This window comes from Cariama cristata, unplaced genomic scaffold (genome assembly GCF_000690535.1).
Source record: "Cariama cristata isolate BGI_N322 unplaced genomic scaffold, ASM69053v1 scaffold11355, whole genome shotgun sequence".
NCBI lineage: Eukaryota > Metazoa > Chordata > Aves > Cariamiformes > Cariamidae > Cariama > Cariama cristata.
The window spans coordinates 16,410-26,987 of record NW_009619262.1 but is presented as its reverse complement, the minus strand read 5'-3'; the positions used below and the strand labels follow the sequence as shown (position 1 = coordinate 26,987).

General features: G+C 45.8%; 1 protein-coding gene across 1 annotated transcript; it reads left to right on the top strand.

Annotated features, from left to right (window-relative positions):
- Nucleotides 1-5,308, top strand: LOC104162448 (lymphocyte antigen 6E-like). The gene is made up of 3 exons (XM_009701169.1): nucleotides 1-170; nucleotides 3,664-3,783; nucleotides 5,100-5,308. The coding sequence occupies exons 1-3, from the start codon at nucleotides 119-121 to the stop codon at nucleotides 5,306-5,308; spliced, it is 381 nt and encodes a 126-aa protein (XP_009699471.1). The 5' UTR covers nucleotides 1-118.
- Nucleotides 5,309-10,578: the final 5,270 nt, after the last annotated feature.

Sequence of the window (10,578 nt, the reverse complement as noted above, 5' to 3'; positions counted from 1 at the left end):
ATCCACTGACACAGCAACCCTATGGTTATTATCCTAGCATCAAAGCAAACACTGCAGAGGTATAAAACCTGCCCTGGGTGAGTCCTGCTTGTTTTGGAGGCTGTGAGACCTATAAAGGATGAGGACTTCTCTTCTTGTCGTGCTCGTCATAGCCCTGTGCACAGAGAGTGGTGAGTCTCCACGGATTGCTTTGCACTAGCGAAATCCCCCGACTTGGGGGGCTTGTCTTTGATACTGCAGGATGACAAGGGGATTTTGCAGCATGAATGGTAAAGCTGAAGGATCATTAGGCTCTAGACAATATTCCAGTCCTCAGGATAAGAAGCCAGGGGATGTATCCGCACCAGAAGTTGGAAGAATGCTGAGGAGCTGAAGTGGGGGACGAGATGCCCACCTCACCTGACTCGTGCTGTCCCAGCCCAGCCCTTGGAGTGGTTCAGTGTAGGCAGCGGAGAGTCCTTGGTGCAGCTCCGTGAGACGGGGACTTAGTTGAGGGATATACAGAGCTGGACAGGAAGAGGGCAACATGTGCAATAAAGCTGCAGATTTGACATATAACTAACTACAGCCTGATTTTATTTATTTTTTTTTCACTTGCTTGTATATTGGTTGCAATTACAAACGCATCATTACCTGAATTGGTAGAGATGGTCACTCCACAAGCAGATGCAATTCTGGCTCCTATCTCTTTCTTGCAGCTTGTTCCTTGAGGTGTGACTTTGCTAATGTTGTTCCCAGTTCTGGGATGGAGATGTGGAGTCCCATTCTCATTCTGATAACTGGGTTTTTTTGGGGAAGGGTGCACTGGGAACCCGCACTTTAACTTTGCCTGGTTGGGCTCTGCCAAGGACCACTGCCTGTGCCTCTGGGAGATGCCCTGTTTGCACTGGGGTGGGCTGTGGGTCAGGCAAGGAACAGAGGGTGCAGCCCTGAACATCCCTCTGACTATTTCAGGGAAATAGTTGATTCTCTCAGCTGCATGGGCTTTTGCCTTATTGCAAACTGAATTTTTCTCAGGCTCTGATGTAGAGTTTTACCTGCAAATTACTGACCATTCTCATCCTGGTCTAGCAGAGCACTTAATGCTCACACTTAATTTGAGGCTGTAAATGTTCTTACTGTGGGACTTCACAGGCTTTAAACTTGGCATGTGCTAAATCATTGCACTCAACAGGGTTGAGAAAGTTGAGGGGAATAAAATTATTCTTTCCTGCAGCTTATCAGCTGTAATCACATTTTTTTAAAAAGATCATGTAATGAGACAGCAAACTTACAAAGGAGTCAGTGAAAATTAGCACATACGCAGCACCACTTCGCTGTGCAACCTCGCCAGAAGGCTGGTTGCTGTTCCAATTAATCCTGAACCTGACTGATTTTAACAGTGTAAATTCTGCATCTGCCGGCACTTGCACTTGCTAATGCTTTACACTTGTAAGTTGTTTATCTGGGTGCTTGAGTTATTGACACGAAAATTTTCCTTGAGGAAAGTTTTCTTTTTCAGTTGGGGCAGAGGTCTTGCTGGGTGTGGACAGGAGACTTCCAAAAGCAGTCTGTTTTAACCCCAGGTTTGCATCTTGAATGGGGCACAGTTCAAAAGAAGTACTGTTCCCTTCCCCACTCAGCCCTCGTTGCAACAGATATCTCAACAGATGCGGTAGAATCAGAAGTGGTTTTCCATAGCATGAGCAAAATTGTCCTACCTGACTTCAGGGTCTTAACTGAGCTACCAGGTTAGGAGCCCATATGTCTCCGGAGTCCTTTATAGTAAATGGTGAGTGAGAGAGAAATTTCTTGAGCAGAGGGAAAGGCTGGAAAATCACCCCTGCATGGTTCTTGCTCCTTCTCCTGGTTGGAAGGGTCCCAGGGCAACTGGACTCTGAAGTTAGCAGCTTTGGGAGGTTGGGATGAAACAAGCCTTGGGCATGCAAAAAGCTCCATTGTTTCCTGAGTAGATTCAGGAAGTTTTTCTTGGAATGGGCTTGATTAAAAAAGCTGCATTAATTAAGGAATAAAGTGAGCTACACATCTGGAAAACCCAGTTTGGGGACTCTGCTCTAGCGTACAGTTATTCTGGGAGGACAGGGTGGTTCCCAGTGGGGTGGAGCAGAAAGGTACTTGCACAAGAAGAGAACGATGCCACACCACTTCGCGTACAGACGGTCTAAAGGAGGGTCCCAGACTTGGGGGAAAAAAAAAAGAAAAATTAGCCTGCAGTGTCAGGACAATACTGAATGAAAGAGTCAGGCAGGCTGGGTGGCCATGGAGAGGGAGAAGGGGCTGTTAGCTGGAGTGGGGTGAGAAGACAGCTTCCACAGAGATAGAGAAGGATGAATTGTGACCTAAAAGGCATTTTTGTGGCTTCCTATGAAATACAGTGACCCTGACCACTGGGGTTACGGTCTGAACTGGGGCCAGGTCTGGGCTAGTAGGATGCTAAGGAACAGAAAGCCTGTTTGGGCCAGATGAGCTCGCCTAAGGTCAAACAAGGGTGACAATGAGGTTGGGACATCGTTGGCAAAGGCACTAACAACGGCAAAGAAGCTTGCGTAAGGGAGAAGAAGAGCAAGGGTGATGAAGAGCAAGGAAGGCAAAGCTAAAGGACAGTGCTGGTACAAGAATAAGATGTGTATTACCTGGCCATAGATAGGGATATCCTGGAAATGAGAAGAGTGAGTCTAATCCACAGTGGGTTACATTACCGCAGGAGTGTTTGCTCCAGGTAAACAGACGAGTAGGAAATTCTCCTGATCATGCAAAGAAACCTTCCCCAAGGATCTTTTTGCTATGAATGACTGCTCTAGCTTACTTGTGTGCAAGCTGTTTGCAGTTGTTCCTATTAGCACCGCGCTTGGCAGATGCAGTGTTACAGACGTACACATTTTGTAGTGTTAGGCAGTCATCTCCCACAGATGGCTGTAAAAAGGAATCTCCTGCAGCCAAGGGGGTGTTTTGCAAAGCCCTGTCTTCTACAGGTCCAAGATTGCCTCCTGACACAGGAGAGCTCTAAAAATGAACCATCAAGAAGCAGATCTAGGTCACTTGTCCCTCATTTGAGATACGTTGTGGGGCCATGCAGCAAAATATTCATGCCTCGTATGGCCAGGGGGGTTAGTCTTAGATGTGTATCTCCCTTTTTGTAATCAAAAAATATTTTAAAAATAACTCACTGTTGGTCTGTGTGGTCTGAGAAAGGATGTGTAGGCCAGGGCTCTTCAGACGACTTGAAGAAGATGTGTGGACAGGAATCCACGGGTCTCTTTCCATACAAGAAGTAGTGGCCAGCAACAGAGGTTTGGAGGAGCCAGGTTGGAAAGAAACCACAAGAGCTTCATGCTGCAAGCGGTAGTAGACTGGGGTGCTCTTTCCAAAAGCACACTGGAGATGCCAGGTGTTTAAACGGATTTAAGGGAGACTCAATTAAGTATCCAGAAGGAAGATCGCTTGAGGGTTACTAAATAAGCAAACCACATCAGTGTCAGGAATCTGAGTTTAAATTAATTTGGGCTCAGGAGAGTCACTGGGGCCAAGTTTCTTACATCCAGGAGGTTGTCTGCTGTGGCTGCTGGGTTTGACAGATCTTCCATCTGGACCAGCACCACCAGTTTTGTGCCTCTACAGATATTTCTAGAGGTGATTGACGGGTGTTGTGTGCTTCTTTTGCAGCTTTCTCCTTGACATGTTTCACATGCAAAGATGCACCTTCCAACATACATTGTCTCAGTACAACCACATGCTCTGAGAATGAGAAGTACTGTCTCACAACCTATTCTACCAGGGGATATGGTAAGTGTGAAGCTTTTCTAAGGCTCCGATGACAAGATGGAGTTCAGGTTAGGCTGACTGCAGAGCCTCCTCCCACCATGAGGCGTGACGGAAGAATTAATGAGGATCATAGCACACAGAGAGCAAATCTCGCAGCAGGTGGGACCTCAGCATAGCTCGTCTCTGTTGCAATATATTGTCACAATACTGCGCTGCTGATTAAACACACTCAGGAAAGGGAGCCATTGGAAGAGAGAGGATTTGTCTGCACAAAGCCCTTCTCTCATCTCCAAGTTCAAATACATGCTCATGAGACGATGGAATTGGAAAGGACGAGGTATTGGTCCAGGTAGTGGAAAGGACCAGGAATTGGACAGGACCAGGTATTGGTCCAGATATTGGACCAGGTAGTGGCCAGCAGGTCGAGGGAGGTAATTCTGCCCCTCTACTCTGCTCTGGTGAGACCCCACCTGGAGTATTGCATCCAGCTCTGGAGCCCTCAGCACAGGAGAGACATGGACCTGTTGGAGAAGGTCCAGAGGAGGGCAACAAGAATGATTCGAGGGCTGAAGCACCTCTGCTGTGAGGACAGGCTGAGAGAGTTGGGGTTGTTCAGCCTGGAGAAGAGAAGGCTTCAAGGTGACCTCATTGCAGCCTTCCAATACCTGAAGGGGGCCTATATGAGAGATGGGGACAGACTTTTTAGCAGGGTCTGCTGTGAGAGAATAAGTGGTAATGGTTTTAAACTAAAAGAGGGTAGATTTAGACTTGACATAAGGAAAAAATTCTTTACAACGAGGGTGGTGAAGCACTGGAACAGGTTGCCCAGAGAGGTGGTGGAAGCCCCATCCCTGGAGGCATTCAAGGTCAGGCTGGATGGGGCTCTGAGCAACCTTATCTAGTTGGAGATGTCCCTGCTCACTGCAGGGGGGTTGGACCAGATGACCTCTAAAGGTCCCTTCCAACCTAAATGATTCTATGATTCTATGATTCTATGATTGTGGAAGGAACAATCTCAAGGTACGGTGATGACGATGTCTTGCAATCTTGGACTGTACAAATGCATTAGCTCTCCAAATTCTTAACCTCGGTTGCATTCAGCTGACCCTGAAAACAGCAGAGGTGTCATAAGGCCTGGAGATGGTCTCTATAGGTTACATATATACAAATAACGATGCAGTGTGATGAAGCCCAAGGGAAAACCAACAGCATTAACTACAGAACAACATATTCTCCACTGGATATTGCACAGCCAGTCTATCATTGAAGTCTGTAAAAAACATACAAGATAAAAAACCCTGACTTTTCTTCCTGGTTTTTTCTCTCTCCCACTTCAGGCAACGACCGTAACCAGCGTATTACCAAGAAATGTTCTGCATTTTGCCCGACAATTGACCTGAATATCGGCATAGCTGGCGTTGCTACCAGCTGCTGTGAGACTTCCTTGTGCAATATCAGTGGTGCCAGCAGTGTGAAAACCAGCTACACTGTGATAGCTCTGGGCATCTTGGCCAGTCTCGCCTGCATCCTCCGGATGGGTTTTTAACAGGGCTGGGGAGGGAAAGGAGATGCTTGGCCTTGTATGGCAAGGGTTCAATCTCTCATCTGTACAGTGAGAACGATGTCCTTTTTCTCCTACCTGGAAGATCACATCTCATCAGCAAATATTTTTGCTCTTTCCGTGCCCTGAAGACAATGCATAAGGGCACAGCCCTACCTCAAAATGGTGTTTGGAAGAGAAAGGCATGATGTGGAGCCCTGCACATGCAGAATGGCACTATATAGTCACCAACTCTCCTACTATTGGCCTTTATAACTCCAACCATTTTTTTTCCCCTTCATTTTGTCCCTGCCATTCTCTTGTGTCGTTTTTCCCTTTATACCATTTTCTGCCCTGTACCATTTTGCTCTAAGGAAGCCTTTAATATTATAGTTGTTAAACAGAAGCTGGGCACAATAAAGTGTTATTTTATTCTATTGTGTGACTGTGTGGTACAGTACATCAAGCGTAGCGGTTGGATGCATCCATGTTAGCAGCAACAAAAGCGGAGGTGTTAGTCTGCAAGTCAAATTGAAATAATGCTGAAATATATTGCAATTGCTTTGCATTCACTTCAGGAATCTTCTCCCCAGATTTTTTTTTTTTTTCCCTGCATTGGCAGAAGTGTAATTTTTGTGACTCCATTTCAGAGTAAACTATTCTATTTAACTGACTTTCAATTTCTCTTCTGGGTCATCTGGCTGAAAGGAAATGGCTGTTGAGCTCTCCAGCAGGCAAACAGAGGGGACAAGGCGGGACCCAACATGAAGGGATCTTGAGCATTAAGTTTTCTTTAAACTGATTTAAGATCTTCCAGTGAAAATTGCTTTATAAGCATTATGGATTATTTTGAAAGGGGAGAAAAGTATCTTGCATGGTGCTTAAAGGAAAATCATCACAAAAGACAGATGGTTTCTACTGTGTGTCTGATGGAGTCTGGAAATTTCAGCTTCATCTATAACAAAATACTAACTTTGAAAATAAATCTTTTATGTTTGCTAGTCAAGTTTCCTATCATGGTTAAAATTGAAGGAACTCATTCCCCTGGATTGACCTTCCCTGTGGATAATCTTAGGAACGAGAGATTTGCTCACTCAAACCCTTCTGAAGTGAGTCACGGGAGGCTGAAACGCTTTCTCCTCAGCTGAAGAAGCTCTCCACTAGGATCACCCCAACGAAGATCTCCCAGGGTAATTAGTTGGGCGCAGCTCACTCAGCTGGTTTTCTCTCTGTGGACTCATTGCACAGGGAGAGCAGCTGCACGCTTTGCTCACTCTGATGGGTATTTGCCGAGAGCAGAGGAACAAAGACGCTTAGAAACAGCCCAATCTTTATAACAGGTTTGCAAAGGAAATGTGGTCTCACGGCTCCAGCTCACCCTGACTCATCCCTTCTTGTCCACCCTTCCTCCCATCCACATCCAATCCCCAGCTGTGCACTCTCTGGCTGTTTTCTCTCCCAGTCTTCCTCATTGGCTTCTTCATCCAGTCTTAGTCTGGGCTTTACCTTTAACCTCTATTTTCTTGCCAGAGCCTCAGCTCTTTTTTTTTCTCCTTGGTGCAAATGCAAGGTTGACCAAGGATACTTCGTCTTTAGCCATCAGACTCTCCATTGTCCCCACAGTTTCTACTGCACTGTCATCTCCCAGCTGAGCTGGCTCCAGTCTTCAGTCCAATCTGCTCTTTTCACCTTTCTTACCCTCCTGCCTGATTTAGAGATATTCAAGTGGCACACACATTTGAACACCTCAAATGAGCCAAGGACTGTTCTGTGGCCTTGGATGGCCACGCTCTGCCCCACATTCAGATCATAAGGTGGTAACGACTGAACTGTTTGAAGTAGTCTTCAGCCTTTGCTATCCACAGGTTTAGGATTTCTTGGGGACAATGCTGGTTGGCACAGGCAAAGACCAAGCTGGGGCTAGTATCACCTCAGGTCTTGTCCTGCTGAGCTTATGAATACAGAGCTGGTCTCGACATCTAGATTTCAAATAAGGTCATGTCTTGTGCTACCTGAACTTGACAGGTGCCTCTGTTTTGGGTTGGGAGGAAACTTGGCATGTGAAGGAAGGTATAAAAATGTGTGGGTAAAGAGGGTGAAGGCACGTGGTAGAGCCTGCTTCTGTCGTGGAGGGTTTCATGGTCTGCTTATGGCTGTGGCACAGAGAAGTTACAAACTGCACTGGGAAGCCAGCAGTCCCATCCCTAAGGGAGCACGTCCATCCACGGGCCCCATCCTACCTCCCTCTTGCCTGGTTTCTCCCTGATCCCATAGGTTTTGCATTCCCTACTGCCCAGCAAAACAACCCATGCATGTGGGCCAAAGACTGACCCACATCTCAAGTTACACAAAAGGGTCCTTATCTGGAGGTGGGAACAGCAATTGCCCTGAGACACAGGAGGCCCTAAAACCATGAAAGGTCCCTTAGTGAACCCTTCCTTGGAAACAGGTGTTGTATAAGAGGAGACTCCTCTCTGCCAGCCTCCCTGAGAAATCCTGATGTGATATCTCCCACGCAGATGCTGCTGCCTAATTCCACATCCCTCCACCCAGGGTTTCTTATTTGCTGTCTCCCATGGTTGCATACTCCTTGCATGAGAGTGGCGAGCTGCCCTGGAGAGACATCTGTGATGCCTGGAGGGTTCTCAGAAAGAAGATGGGCGTCTCATTCAAATACTTGGGATTGCTCTTGGGAGGTAGCTGGCTCTCTCTGTGTGGATTATCTAAGAGCTCAGTTTTCAGTGCTCTGAGTCACTGTGCCAGGACCGGAATCACCCAAGGAGGCCTTACTCTAAATTACGCACCTGTAGGAGGTGGTTTAACTTTGACCCTTCTTGTCCCTCACTCAGGGCTTTATCACCATTGATTCTGAAGGACCTACGCTGTCTTCTGCTCCCCTTGAATAATTTGGCTGTCTTCTCCCTCATGACATGAAATTTCTTCCCTTTCTCTCTGCTTTTTTGCCCAGATCCGACTAAGACTCAGTGAGTCAATGACAAAGTAAGAGACAAGATGGATCAAACAGATCAAAGTAAGGTCTTTGCTCGGTCTAAAAAGCTTCTGGAAGCCATGGAAAGTGGCAAAAGCATCCTTTTTTCAAAATTAACTTCTGCTCTGTTGTCATACAGCCAACTCATGGCTTCATTTTGAGGTCCATTTTAGTTTTCCCAAATGCATAGTGATGAGATTACTCCACTGAGGTGACTCAACTTCCTTGGTTTTTTTGCAGTCTTCCTCAGTCTTATTTCTCACTTGACGTCCCTGGCTTGCCTGCTCCAGGCCCTCCTCCAGGCTGAAGGCTGTGATGCCAGGCAGCAGGAGACATCCTCCCCACGCTGGTTGCTTAAGTGTTGACTCTGACTGCTTTTGAGTTTTGTAATTTATCCTCTTGAGAAAGAAGGAATCGCTGTCACCCAGTCACTGTGCTGCAAAATTACCGATCTCCAGACGCGGGGAAGTGGGCATGCTCTAGCGTTAGTACGCCTAGGTACTAACAAAAGACATTAGTTACCTGGGGACAGCTCCCAGATAATTGTTTGACATAGAAGAGCTCGTTTCCTACTAGAATTTCTCTCCTTAGTACACATTTGTTGGCAGTGCTGGGGATGTTTTAGCCTCACCACTCTTTCAAAGCTGACTTGCACTGAGCCAACATCTTATTGCTCAAAGGTTCACGTAGGAACAAATGGATGTTGGTAAAATCAACGCGAGGGGGGATATGGCAATAATTAGAGCACTCTTTGATTCATGGAGGAAGGGAAAAGGAATATGCATAACAGAAGTCTATCGGATAATTAATAGGACTGAAAAAAGGAAAAAAATGGTTGCTTCCTTTTACCCTCATTGCAAAATACCAGTGAGAAGACACACCCACTAATTATGAAGAACAACCTGTTTATAACACACTTGGGCAGTAAACCAAATTGCCCTCTGCAAAGCAGAAGGCTCGATTTGGTCATCACCAGCATGGCCCCTGCTGACCTCACAAACCTCCAAAAACAAGAGCAGGGATGGCTATTTTGACACCGGGCTTGAACAACTCTGGAATTCACCACCTGATGATGTCATTCTAGGAGCAGATTAGGAGGGACTGAAAAAGTGTCAGAAACTCACATGGGTAAGCAAATCATCCAGTGTTGGACTGATTCACATTTGAAACAGACAAAAATACCCTACTGATGGCTACTTCTAGGGAACTGCTTGTTAAGTTATTCCATAATTGCCAGCAAAAGGGGGATTTGGCAATTTTTTCTTTTGCACATTCTGCTACCTGCCGTCCAGGACTAATCTCACTTTGGAAGAAGCTCCGTTGAGATGGCAGCTGAAGCTCTTACAAGACGCATCTTGTATTAGGGTCTATTTCCCAGAATGTCAGAAACGGAATTTAAGAAATTCAGAGGACAGCAATACAAAGGAATAGAAGAAAAGGGATTGATTTAAGAGGAGAGATTGAAAAAGAGACAGTTTGAGAGATGGCTTTTTTCAAGGTAGAGCAGCAATTCCAGGATGTCAATTTGTGGTATCGTAAACGGAGATTTGATTTCCAGAAACTGTTGGGTGTGGAGAAAAGCAGACCCTCTAAAGGATCCCTGAAATAGAAGCAAAACTTCATTAAATAAAAAGTGTATAAGGTATTTGAGAATTACAACCAAGAGAGGAACAAGCAAAGGGATTAACTACAGGTAATGGAAAACTGAGGAGAAAGAAATGAAGACTGACACGAAAATTTGAGGAAAATCTTCTGTTTAACTAAACATTAGCTAATTTCATTTAGTGTAAGATATACTGATTTTATTGGAGGTAGATTAGCATAGGCCAGTTGAGTCTGAGCTTTTGATAGTGTGGAATAATTAAAGGCAATGCACGGTATGAATCCTGGTATATCATGTGATGACTATCCAAAGGGATTAGAAAAATGCACTGCTAGGACTATCTCCCCTTGCCTCTGGGCTCTGGTATTTCATCAGTGCAGTTGCTCCTTCTGCTGGGAGGAAGGAAAGGAAGAAACTCGGAGGAGATGAGAGCAGATCCTCATTTCCCATCACTCATATGACTGGAAGAGCAAGAAATGTGTTGCTAAAAGGACTTTTCCCCAAGGTGCCAGCCTGTTCCATGGGCTCCAGCATGGAGAACTCCCACATGCACATTACACACCCTTGGGTTGATTTCATGTCTACCCGCGAGCCATCTGGAACCTGTAAAACTGCTGACATTCAAAAGGTATATAACCTGCCCTCTAAATATCTTCCCAGTCCAGCCGAGAAGATCTGGTGGAG